The 11,301-nt window shown below is 51.4% G+C and overlaps 6 protein-coding genes across 6 annotated transcripts in view; 3 read left to right on the forward strand and 3 right to left on the reverse strand.

Moving 5' to 3' along the window:
- The window catches only part of GUITHDRAFT_147136 (hypothetical protein), a gene marked incomplete at both ends in the record, with an annotated part of 3,675 nt that extends 602 nt beyond the window's left edge, over window positions 1-3,073 (forward strand). Inside the window, 8 exons of the mRNA XM_005821444.1 lie at window positions 609-960; window positions 1,011-1,077; window positions 1,123-1,180; window positions 1,227-1,456; window positions 1,515-1,964; window positions 2,012-2,566; window positions 2,612-2,896; window positions 2,981-3,073. Of these exons, the coding sequence (XP_005821501.1) occupies window positions 609-960; window positions 1,011-1,077; window positions 1,123-1,180; window positions 1,227-1,456; window positions 1,515-1,964; window positions 2,012-2,566; window positions 2,612-2,896; window positions 2,981-3,073 (2,090 nt within the window). The remainder of the gene's footprint in view (window positions 1-608; window positions 961-1,010; window positions 1,078-1,122; window positions 1,181-1,226; window positions 1,457-1,514; window positions 1,965-2,011; window positions 2,567-2,611; window positions 2,897-2,980) is intronic.
- A 587-nt stretch (window positions 3,074-3,660) lies between these two features.
- GUITHDRAFT_119267 (hypothetical protein) lies at window positions 3,661-4,446 on the forward strand (the record flags this gene model as incomplete). The annotated part of the gene is made up of 1 exon (XM_005821445.1): window positions 3,661-4,446. One exon carries the CDS (start codon window positions 3,661-3,663, stop codon window positions 4,444-4,446), a length of 786 nt encoding a protein of 261 aa, XP_005821502.1.
- Window positions 4,447-4,468: 22 nt separating this feature from the next.
- GUITHDRAFT_155705 (hypothetical protein) lies at window positions 4,469-5,503 on the reverse strand. Its single transcript, XM_005821446.1, has one exon. The coding sequence runs from the start codon at window positions 5,375-5,377 to the stop codon at window positions 4,511-4,513; it is 867 nt and encodes a 288-aa protein (XP_005821503.1). The 5' UTR covers window positions 5,378-5,503; the 3' UTR covers window positions 4,469-4,510.
- Window positions 5,504-6,235: 732 nt separating this feature from the next.
- On the reverse strand, window positions 6,236-7,007 carry GUITHDRAFT_155706 (hypothetical protein; the record flags this gene model as incomplete). The annotated part of the gene is made up of 1 exon (XM_005821447.1): window positions 6,236-7,007. A coding segment is annotated over exon 1 (610 nt), but the record flags the coding sequence as incomplete, so codon positions are not given.
- A 1,440-nt stretch (window positions 7,008-8,447) lies between these two features.
- On the forward strand, window positions 8,448-8,921 carry GUITHDRAFT_147139 (hypothetical protein; the record flags this gene model as incomplete). The annotated part of the gene is made up of 3 exons (XM_005821448.1): window positions 8,448-8,587; window positions 8,716-8,800; window positions 8,844-8,921. The coding sequence occupies 3 exons, from the start codon at window positions 8,448-8,450 to the stop codon at window positions 8,919-8,921; spliced, it is 303 nt and encodes a 100-aa protein (XP_005821505.1).
- Window positions 8,922-9,115: 194 nt separating this feature from the next.
- GUITHDRAFT_119270 (hypothetical protein) lies at window positions 9,116-10,346 on the reverse strand (the record flags this gene model as incomplete). The annotated part of the gene is made up of 9 exons (XM_005821449.1): window positions 9,116-9,175; window positions 9,221-9,255; window positions 9,302-9,357; window positions 9,404-9,487; window positions 9,542-9,591; window positions 9,643-9,706; window positions 9,754-9,877; window positions 9,923-10,146; window positions 10,198-10,346. The coding sequence occupies 9 exons, from the start codon at window positions 10,344-10,346 to the stop codon at window positions 9,116-9,118; spliced, it is 846 nt and encodes a 281-aa protein (XP_005821506.1).
- Between the last annotated feature and the right edge of the window lie 955 nt (window positions 10,347-11,301).

The following is an 11,301-nucleotide window of genomic DNA, read 5'->3' on the forward strand; positions in this document are numbered from 1 at the left end:
CTCCCCCTCCTTCTTCCCCCCTCCTCCTCCTCCTCCTCCTCTCCTCCTCCTCCTCCTCTCCTCCTTATCATCATCATCCTTATCATCATCATCATCATCATCATCCTTCTCATCATCATCATCATCATCATCATCATCATCATCATCATCATCATCATCATCATCATCATCATCATCATCATCATCATCATCATCATCATCCTTATCATCATCATCATCCTTTTCATCATCATCATCATCATCTCCAGCCTCCTCCTCCTCCATCACCTTCGCTCTTTTCGGGTCCTCCCTGTGCCACCGCCCGATAAGCCATGGCTGGACGGATCTCGTTACCACCCAACCCCCCCTTGTTGCTGTCATACGATCCCAGCCGTTTAGGTGCCTTTCTTGGAGATTCGAAGGTCGGGTGGGTAACCCCACCCTCCTTTCTTCAATCTAAAATGGGGTGGACAGTTGAAGTGGGTAGGGCACGTGTAGTTGGATGATGGTGGCCACCCAGCTTGTAAATGCGGTAGGAGGACGAGGACGAGGACGAGGACGAGGACGAGGACGAGGACGAAAAGGAAGAGGAGGAAGAGGAGGAAGAGGAGGAACACTTCCATCGCTAGGTATGCTAGGTGTCCTGGTGTTCCTAGGAGCATTCGGAACAACAGAAACGCTCGGGGCTTCTGCATTCACCTTTTCGGGGGACGTCTCCGTAGCCGCCGCCTTCGTCCCTCAATGTCGCTGGTCTCTGCCGAGAGCTGCCGGTCGAGGAGTCTGCCATGTTCCTGTAAGCAAGATCAGCCTTGCACGCGAGCAGCAAATAGTCACAATGAGAGTGGGAGCGGTCAGGAGCGAAGGGGTTGGTCAGGCAGAACAACAGACAGATCATGAACAATTCAAGTACTGGAAAGGAGACAAGCCGCTCCCTCGCATGAAGCGAACTGAAGAGCTTCGAGAGCTTGAGAGAATATGCAGGTGAGAAAATAAACAAACTCTTTGATGATGGGCTGATTGTTCGTTGAAAGGTATCTACTTCGCGAGTATGAAGGATATGAAGACCTTCCCTTTACTGATAGCGAGATTGAAGGACAGGTGAAGCAACATCTCAGAGGTTTTCTCTCACCTCTTTGCAATCAGATCATAAGACTCACCAAAGAAGTGTGGATCAAGTTCTTGGAGCAGGAGAAAGTTGTAGGTGAGGCAACCCGACATGCCTCCCGGCCTCAATTGACTCTTGGTAGACCATGGCAAAGATCCAATGAGACAACCAAAAGAAATGCGCGACAAATTCTTGAATCTCGTGAAAGCAAAAGGACAAGAAAGACTTCTGGCCACAAGGGAGGAGGCAGAGGCTGCGATCATGTCTTTCTGCTCGAACCGAAACGAACGATCGATTCAGCGCAGTCTGTCCTATGTTCAGAAAATTGCAACTGACTTTGCAACATTCTGGGGAGAGGCACAACTGGAGAAGGTAGTTAAAGAGTATTGCAGCGGATTGTGTTTGCTGATTCATTTCTTGCCCTGGTCAGGTCTTGGCGGAAACAAGCTATACCCCAGCATTGGAAGCAGCGGCAAAGCGAAATTCAACCGTAAAGAATGCTATCATTGCCTGCGCAATCTTGTCCGAATACATGAGAATGAGCGACGCAGTCAGCAAGTTTTTAGGGAAAGAGAATTTGTTGTCTAGCGATTGGAAGCCAGAAGAGTGCAGCTACCAGGAGTTCGAGACTCGAAAGATTGCGCAGTACGAGCGTTTCCGTGCGTATCTGGAGCAAAAGGGTCTGGAGCAGAGCGAGGCAAAGAACGAGCTTGGGAGCCAATTCAAAGTTGGACAGATTGTAGATTGTGAGGTAAAGTCCAAGGGACCGATCGGCTACATAGTAAGAGTGGAAGGAGAGCACGATGGCCTGGTCTACTACTCCGATATCTTCGACGAGCCTCCGGTCATCGGCGAGGTGATTGAGGGGTGGGTCCTCAAGGTAGAACGAGCTTTGTCTCTCCTTCCTTCGCCTGACGCATGCTGCAGGTACGCGAGGACGGCAAGCTGGACGTGACGCTGAGGCCCCCGGGGGCCAAGGCGAAGATCTCCGATGGGGTGGAACGAATCCTGGAGGTGCTGAACAAGGGGAAAGGCAGGCTGAGCCTCGGAGACAAGAGCAACCCAAAAGAGATTTATGCCAAGTTGGGGATGTCGAAGAAAGTCTTTAAGGAGGCGATAGGGCACATGTACAAGAAGAGGATGTTGTTGCTTGAACCCACTCAGATCAGATTGCAACCAGCTGATATGTGGCTCACTGGAGTCCAGATGACAAAGAAAGAAATGATCTCAGAGATGAAGGAAAAGAAAACCTCAGCCGAGAAGATGAAGTCGGAATCAAAGGCCGTTCCAGGCAGGGGAAAGCCTGCTGCTATGACGTCTGCGAGTCACGCTGCTGGGAAGAGCAATTCTGTTGAAGTTGCAGCAAATGAGCTGAGTGGAGAGACCGCGCGCCGCAGGTCCGAAGTTATGAAGAACTTGAACGAGGACATCGAATGGAAGAAGAAAGAGGCTGCGGAGCGGTTAAGGCAGATGAAGGAACAGGTAAGCAAGCAAGCTCTTCCCTGTCTTGGTCTCATGCTTGTGCAGATGGCGAGAGAGAGAGAAAAGCAGAAGGAGATCTGGGAAGAGGAACGGCAAGCGCTGGATCCTCGTGAGAAGGAGCGAAGAAAGCAGCTCCTTGCTACCTCAGGCAAGGGCAAGAACGGAGGACTGAAGGCGACGCTGGAGAAGCTGCGAGCGTCGAAGCAGCAGTCGGTCGCAAAGGCTCAAGGAAGTTCGCAGGAAGGCAGCGAAGCAGCTCGAGAATCTCCGCCTTCAGAGCAGAGGGCCGCGACCAAGTCGAACAGAATGAGCCGGCTCACTGCGACTGAGGTGAGGCAGGGCCTGACTTGAAGTCCTCCTCCTCCTTTTTGCTCGTGCATGCCGCAAGAGGATCTCAGTGTGACTTGTTGCCAGGTGGCTGACATCGGAGCGGCGGTAGAGGATGCGATCAGGAACCCGCACAACATAGTAGCGAAGAGGAGCAGCACAGACGTCGTTTTGGGTTGAGAGCAGGACCAAGAGGTGCAGCTGAGAGGAGAGGAGAGGAGAGGAGAGGAGAGGAGAGCGTTCATATGTACATTGGCATCCTTTTTATTCATTTGTAAACATACAAAACCAACTTAGCCGGCCAGTGCATCAGCAGCAGAAGCTACGACGACTTGTTGCATGTTCAAATCTTGCCGACATTGAAATGTTGCATATCAGTTTGACGTGGTTGCAATCGGAAGGCGCCTGGACGTCTTGAGCAACTGGTGAATCGACAGGCACAAGTGAGGGGGTGGGGGTAGTGGTAGCGCGCGAATATGAGCATACGGGGGGTAGTTTTCCTCTTTGATGATGGGGGTAGGGGTCATGCTGTAGTCAAACAAGGTGTTAAAAAAAAGCTCTACGAGGGATAGAAAGTCAGCCGGGCAAACAAACGAGAGGAAGAGAGAGCGAGAGAGCGAGAGCGAGAGCGAGAGGGACAGGGACAGGGACAGGGACAGGGACAGGGACAGGGACACAGAGACAGAGACAGAGACAGAGGAGGAGAGGAGAGGGGAGAAGGAAGCAAGAAACTTGAAATCACATCTTCCAGCAAGAATTTTCATGCAATGGGTGCTGCGTGCATGGGTGCGAGCTATGCTCATGAAGCGATGATAGCAGGGGCTACCCTCGCCCTTGGATTCACTCCTACCGTCGTTGAGAGGAAGCACAAGAAGTTCAAACCAAAAAAAGGTCCGCAAAAGGAAGAGGCAAATACAGGAGCAGGAGCCGGAGCCGGAGCCGGAGCCGGAGCCGGAGCCGGAGCCGGAGCAGGAGCAGGAGGAGGGGTTGGGAAGGAAGCCGGGGAACGAGCTGATGCTGGGATTGGAAAGGGGGATGGAGATATCACGGGTGGTAAAAGTAAGCAAGGGAGAGGGCAATTCGAAAAATGTTTCAACCATACAGATTCAAACTTGCATGGAGTTCGACGTCGAGGAGGCAACAGTGCTCTTGGCGATGCTCCCACCTTGAATCGCCGTCGGAGTCGCTCGCTGAGTGACCTGAGTGACGCGTTCGAGGAGGAGGCGCGCGCCACGGAGACTCCGGTGGAGCAGGGAGGTGTGCGACGCCTTCAAGGCCCTGAGAAGCAGAAGGAAGCAAGAGGCCCCCACCGATACGACGCCATCCTCAGCAAGAGCAGCATCGATGACAACCTGCACTTCGTCACCACCCGCGAGCACAGCGGTGGTTGGTCGAAGCGGCTTGGGAATCGACAATTAGCGAATCAGCTGGACTTCTTGCGAAACAGCTTGGAAGAGAGAGAGATCCTCAAGGCGATGAATGGAGGAGGGAAGAAGTCAGGCAAGCAGGACAAGAAGCAGGGAGGATCTAAGGAGACAGTGTTGCACCTGTGAGAGGAGCTAAAGGAGAATAAACCACAGACCCATCGTTGTTCATTATAACTCTTACATTCACTCTTTACTTGTTCTTACATCCAGCTATCCTCCTATCTCGGTTAGGAGGTGGGTTTGAGGAAGGCGTCCTTCTTGGAACGAGGCCTCCGCCTCCTCTCCCCCTCTCCTGCGGAACAGAAGGATAGAGCGCCTCGCTGACATTCCAATGCTCTAGTGCTCTTGTTGCTTCCATCCTGTTCGTCGGCGCATTCATCCCAGCACTCAGCTCTCTGCCTTCCCTCCCCTCAATCCTTCTGTTCCCCACCATCGCATCGTGAGCAGCCGCAGGATCAGCTGCCAATGCAAGCTTGAGGTCCAGACGAGCGATAGAGGCCATAATTCGCGACTCCTCGTCCTCAACCGCCTCCATCTCGACCTTGGGTAGCATGGCCCTAGCAGGAGGCTTCTGCTGCTGGTACTGTGCTGCCTGCATTCCTGCCAGCTTGTTCTGCCGGTACTGCTCCACAAGCGAGCGTGCCTCATCCGCATTTTGACGTAGCAATTCGGCAGACTTCCTGAGGGTGTGGCCTACGTCATGCCGTTGCCTTCCTTGCTGCGTGTGCTGCTGCACACCCGAGTATCCGTTCCTCTCTGACTTGAGATGCTCGCCCTCCCCCCGCCTCTTCGCGTATCCCTGCTTCGCCGTGTCTTCATTCCTGTTGGTCGCGCCATCCAGCATCCCAGGGTCAACTCCAAGCGCCATGTTCACAGCTTGTCGCAGCCATTGGTCTGTTCGCAAGATGCCGGAGAGCTGGTTGGATCCTGAGAGGTCCAAACTCTCCAGCAGAGACTCGTGGGGTGCCCTCGTGAGTCCTGCTGCTCCAGCTCCAGCTCCAGCTCCAGCTCCAGCTCCAGCTCCTCTTTCTACCTCGAATGCCGCGCCACGTGCCATCGCTCTGTGAGCCGGAGATTCGAGATCAAGACTATCCAGCAGCGCTGCTTGTGCTTTTGCTGCTGCGAGTCCTCCTCGCACTCTGCTAGCTCCTGCGCTCTGAGCCTTCCGCGAGCTTGCTTCTTGGACTTCAACTTTCAGGGGGTTGATGAATCTTTGCTCAACAGCGTCTGCTGTGTGGACAAGAGGTTTATACCGATCTGCTCCTCTGCTGTTTGTTTGCCTTCTGTGAAAGATGGAAACATTCTCTACGGCCTTACGTCCTTCCTCAACCCCTTTGGCAGCTTCCATCCCCGAAGACTTCGGCTGAGGAAGGGGGCACCTCTGTTTGGCGCTGTGTCCTCGATAGGAGTTCTGACTATAGTAAGAGTTGGTCGTCCGGTTCGATGCAACGGTCGAGTTGCTCTTACAGCTCAGAACACTTCCTGTTGGTGAGGTTGCCCTTCTATGTGAGCCGGCTTCCTCTCCGCTGTTTACCTTCTTGAGATGTTCAATTTCCTCCCTGACAGCATCCACCCGTCGCCTGTACTTCCCTGCCGAGCCTGGTTTCACTTCATTGCCATTCTTCCCGCATCTCAGGTTCTCATTCCAGTAGCCGATGCTGCTCGGTGAAGTTCGGCCTGAAGCCGAACTTGGACAGTAGCTGGGGGTTTGCATCCCTGAGACATCTTGCGCGAACTCGAAAGCCGCAGGTCCACCAGCTTCTTGTCTCGCACCTGAGCTCAGGTAGGACGTAAAGTTGAACTCCCTTGCCCGCTCGATCCCCCGCTCAGCCTTGGCAAGCACTTCATCCACGTTGGAGAAGTCCTGCTTGTTCTTGCCCGTCAGTTTCTTCTCTTGGTGGCCATTGGTGGTCTCCTGATGTCTACTCCGAGAAGACGCTGCTGTCCCTTGACGCGAGGAGTCGGCCAGCATGTTGGACGTGGGTCTTACCCACCTGTCATGGTCCCTCGTGATGATTGTTGGGGGAGGAATGAGCGAGGGGGGTTGATAACCCACCCGTTGAGAGCCACTGCCAGGACCCACCCCCGCGTTCCATGCCGGTTTTTCTCCATTGACGAGCTTGCCATTGGGGTTTCTACTCACAGCCGAGGGTTCTTCCTCCTTCACACTCGGCACGACCACGTCGTCGAATCGCACCTCCAAGGGTTTCACTCTCGCTCCGGCTGTAATTAGGGACCTGTTCTCCTCAATCTGCGCCCTGCGCTCTTCCAGCGCTTTCCGTATTCTCAATTCTTCTTGCCATTCCTGCTGTTTCGCAATCTCATCTTTCTGCTTGAGTCTCCTAGCCGTCTCCCTGCGTAACTTGGCTGCTCGAGCATCCGCAGCTTTCCGCGAAGACTCCTCTAGCTCTTGTATTGTGACTTTCTGACGAGTCGCAGCAGGTCTGCATACCTCCTCCTGTTTCGAGTTCTCGATGAGTTGCCACTTCCCTTTCTTCAAGGAAGGATCCCAGACCCATTGCCATTGGTCTCCCTGTTTCGCCTGAGTGTTGTTCACAACTCGGTAATCACTAATCGTTATCGGAGTGACTGCCATCCCTTCGCTTCAATCAGACTTATGGCCCTCAACGCTTATACTAAATGACATGAAAAAATCACAACGGTGCTTGAAATTTGCAAGACAACTGCAAAGTATTACAGTCAGTAGAAAACAAACTAAAGAAAGCAAAATTCTACAGAAAACACAACTTTAGTCACAGCCAGGCGTGAACAAAGCGTAGATGAGGAAGAGGGGGAGAGAGCCCAGTGTGTGAGCGTAGCATGTGTGAAAGAGAGGAGAGAGGGTACAGTAGAGAGGAGAAAGGGTACAGTAGAGAGGAGAAAGGGTACAGTAGAGAGGAAAGAAGGATGTGGGTGCGAGTGTGAGCATATCATAGGGGGGAGAGAGAAAGAAGAGATGTATCAGTGTGCCAGCATATCCTAAGACAGTTCGTCTGCTGCCGCTAGGGCAGTGTGCGTTGCCATGCAAATTTCAACCACAATTGCATGGAGGGTGGGGGTACTATATACTGGGGTGGGGGTAGCAATTCTGATCAAGTCCACCGTGCTCATACCCTTCAGCAGCAAGAGTGTATGGATAAGGTAGGGTTAAAATGTGAGGGTAGGGGTGATATTGTGATCCTAGTACAGGTGGGGTGATCATATAGGGGGTTGATGACCTATGAAATGTATTTAAAGACAGGGGGTAGGGTAGTACAGCCCTACTACTTGGTAGAAGTTTTCAATTGCTGGGTTGATTCACGGTTACAAAAACCGTTTCATTTGATACACCTCTTTCACTACCCCACCCCTCTTTCTGTTGCCCCCATTGATCTACACCTACCCCCTCATTTCAAGCACCCTCTGCCCATATTAAAAAAGTGAAGATCGGAGTACCGGCACATACAACTTTAAAATACCCACCCCTGGGGTATCAAATCCCTGCGGAGAACTACCCCCCACCCCCCAGGACCCACCCCAGCATCAACCCTCCCCACCCCTTTGACGAAAGAGTAACCCCCCCCCTCTGGTTCACCTTCCCATGTGCGATTCTCATGCTAGAGTGCACAGACATGAAGTCGGCAGGAAGAGAGGGAGGAAAGACACAAAGAGGTGCAAGAAGACACGATGATATGACAATGATACATCAGCTAGACCAAACAGCAACTTGACCAACAGAATCATCTACATCATCGTCCCTCACACGGGAAATATTTGTGGAGTTACCACAAATGTTCCGCAAACCCTGGTCTATGCATCACGACCAACCAGACTACGTGCAACGTGTCCATATTATATGAAATCACTATTTACGTAGACTTGGAATCGTACCTCATTGAAATAGTGAAACTACTTTTGTGGAGAGAATACTTCCCAGTGATTGTGTAGAGCAGTCCGATAACCATTGATTTTCCGATAAGACATATAAGGGCACTTTTAACTCCATATGCAGTTATGTCTCGTCGCTTGCTTCCTATCGCGGTATCAGCTTCTGTAGGAGCAGGGGCTTTCTACTTATGGTTGGACATTCTTGAATCGACGGGTTGTAGCGGAGTAATCAATTTGCCTCTAGGAAATCAAGGGAGAAGATGGAGCATGGATTCAGCTACGTTGGATACGATCCAACCAGTGACAAGGCGATCATTCAGTTTGGAAATGAAGCCAATGCTCGTCTTGTCCCTGCTCACGACCTTCTCAAGACCTCCGGTCAGGGCGAGTCCAATCACTGGTTCGCTCAGCTCCTCCATGCGAGGAGGGCTCCATCGACCGGGAACAGCGGGCAAAAACTAAGGCGAGTGACGTTTCCATTATTCGAACATTGCTGACATCACTCGGACACTACTGACATTGGTCCAGCCATACTTCCTTCAGCTATGTCGGCTACGATCCCAAGAGTGACAAGGCAATCGTGCAGTACTCGGACGAATCGTCGGCTAGACTGGTGAGGTCAACTCTATGCGATAAGCTGCTGATGATAACGGCAGGTCCCTGCAGTGGATGTTGTATCATGCGGTGAATTTCCGCAGCTAGAGACTGCACGGAGAAGTGCTGGATTCATGTAAATCAACTTCAACAAGAGTGTGCTCGCGCTCGATCTGTTTGTCGAGAATGTAAATCTACAAAAAAAGTTGCTCCATGACAACCACGATGAATGAACCAATTCCGATGCTGTGACTGAGTCATCATGTATTATTTTCAGTGTGCCATCAAGTTGTGACAAAATCCTGCTTGCATATGAGTGGTTTTGGGTATCACATCATTGGAGTTCACCGCTCGACATGAGGTACTTCTTGTCAGCTTTGCACGATATCAGCGCCTGCCATTGCATGAGAGAAGAAGGGGTAGAGAACCAAGTTCCTACATCATCATACGAGACGCAAGGAGCGCCACTGCAATCTATGAAAGGCAAGTCAGACGCCCCTTCGTCACGCTACTGTGATACCCTGAGATCTTCCTGGTACTCGAGCAGAGAGTTCGCTGTCGGTCAAGAACGAGAATCTTGGATTTCACTCAGTCGAAGAACTTGGAGATTGAGAATGCTTACGTCATCTTTGTCATCTCCTGATAATACAAGGACGTACAGCACCCTCCGCCTGATAGTGTCTCGAGGATTTTCTGGTTCGCCGTCCTGAAGTAGAGAGATGATCAGTCTCAGCGAGCCGTAAGAGAGACATGCACTCACTTGCAATTATCAGGACACGTTTCGACCTTCGAGGTCAGGGGATGGATTCGCTGCTGCAAGAAATTCTCTCTTTGTGCTCGAGATGCGGAGTGGGAGTTCACCTGGTTGTCGAAGCATGCAGACCTCGGGAAGATGGAAAGTGCGGGGTCCGTCCTGATTTGATGCCTGTCATCATCGAATCAGGCGAGAGTTTTGACGCGCGTGAGCTCAACATGGTGCTGATGCAGAAAGATTCTGGTTTGACTTCTGCTGTGCTGTGGGAATCGACTTCATAATAGCGGTAGGGCAGCACCTGCACTGCAACCCTTCGCAAAAATGACAAATCCACTTCGTTGACTGTAGACCCAGATGTAAGTCTCGAGAAGTGACATGTCTGTTTACCATTGCGATCATCGGTGCAGGCAAAATCTCGTGCTACCCAGTCTGCTTGAATGTTTGCAAAACATGAATCAATTTGCGGGGCGTCGCTGGAAAGTGACTTGTAAAAGAGGTCTTTCGCCAAAGTTCCAAAATCGTTTGACTGCAAGGTATTTGCTAGTCCAACTCTGCTTGTTATATTGTGAAGTTTAATGATCTTGGCTGCACAGGCTGAATTACTCGACATCCTGCGTTTCCAAACTTTCAGGCACCAAGGATTTGAAAGCTAAAATTCTTACTCGTTGCACAGCCTTTGACATTCATCTTTCTTCCCACCGTCGGGGAGCAGATTTACATTGGAATTGCATTGTCCATATTGATCTAAAAAGTTTTGAGCAAGTGCGGCGTTCAAGCAAAGGAAGATGCTGAGGATTGCAAGACTTGGCATGTCGCAGAAATGCTTGTAAGAAATTTTCCTGCTGTTTAAGGCATTTAGTGAGTGATGAATGCTCATATCATCTTCTCCTCTGCTTTAGACATCTTGAAGGACATCACAGCTAACTCGATATCACATATCATTTCGTTTGCTTGAATATCAGTGCTACAGCAAGCAACGCTGCACCTTTCTGACCCTGCATTTCCTCATTCCTACCTTTCCTCTTTTCTCTCCATTCCTCTGCCCCCAACGCTATCCCTCCTCTCTCTAGCTCCTCCCTTCATCTCTTCGCGCTCGCCGCAACCCCTGAAGCACATTCCTCAATGCCTCTAGACGCATACTCCTCTGTTGTCAACCGCCGATCAGTTCCGATCATCAGTGTAAATATTACACTTTGAATTCACTTCTGTGATTTCAAATTTGAACCTCAATTTTTAACCTGGGCCGTTGTCATACCAACATCAGTCCCCGCACAACGGTTTGACTGGCTGTAACCGTACGGTACTTGACAGCCGTTTCAAAACTGAACACTGACTCTGAACTGATTTTTAACTTAACTTTGAGTAAAGACTCTGAGGGAGAAAAAGACTTTACTCAAAAGTTAAGTTAAAGAACAGTACGAGAAAAAAAGACATCCGCCCCCAGTGTGCTCGGAGTGAATGATCAGGGCCGGACCCGGCCGGGCCCCGGAAGTCTCGGAAGTTTTAACTTGACACGCCGAACTCACAGGTGCCTCGAAGTTTTTGAACTTGTTCGAAAGTCCCTTCAGGTTCAATATGGGGTGGTTTGAGGGGAATACATGGGGGTGGGGGTGGTTCTGTTTCGAAATGGCGTGCGTGCGTGCGTGCGTGCAAGAGAGGAGAGGGAGGGAGGGAGGGAGGGAGGGAGGGAGGGAGGGGGGAGGGAGGGGACGGGAGGGGAGGGACGGAGGGACGGAGGGAGCGAGGGGAGGCGGAGGGGAGGCGGA

Source organism: Guillardia theta (assembly GCF_000315625.1).
Source record: "Guillardia theta CCMP2712 unplaced genomic scaffold GUITHscaffold_143, whole genome shotgun sequence".
Classification (NCBI taxonomy): Eukaryota; class Cryptophyceae; order Pyrenomonadales; family Geminigeraceae; genus Guillardia; species Guillardia theta.

What these genes read in the sequence shown, in the direction of transcription:
- GUITHDRAFT_155705 (XM_005821446.1), bottom strand. Translation starts at nt 5,377, where the DNA reads ATGGCACGTGGCGCGGCATTCGAGGTAGAAAGAGGAGCTGGAGCTGGA.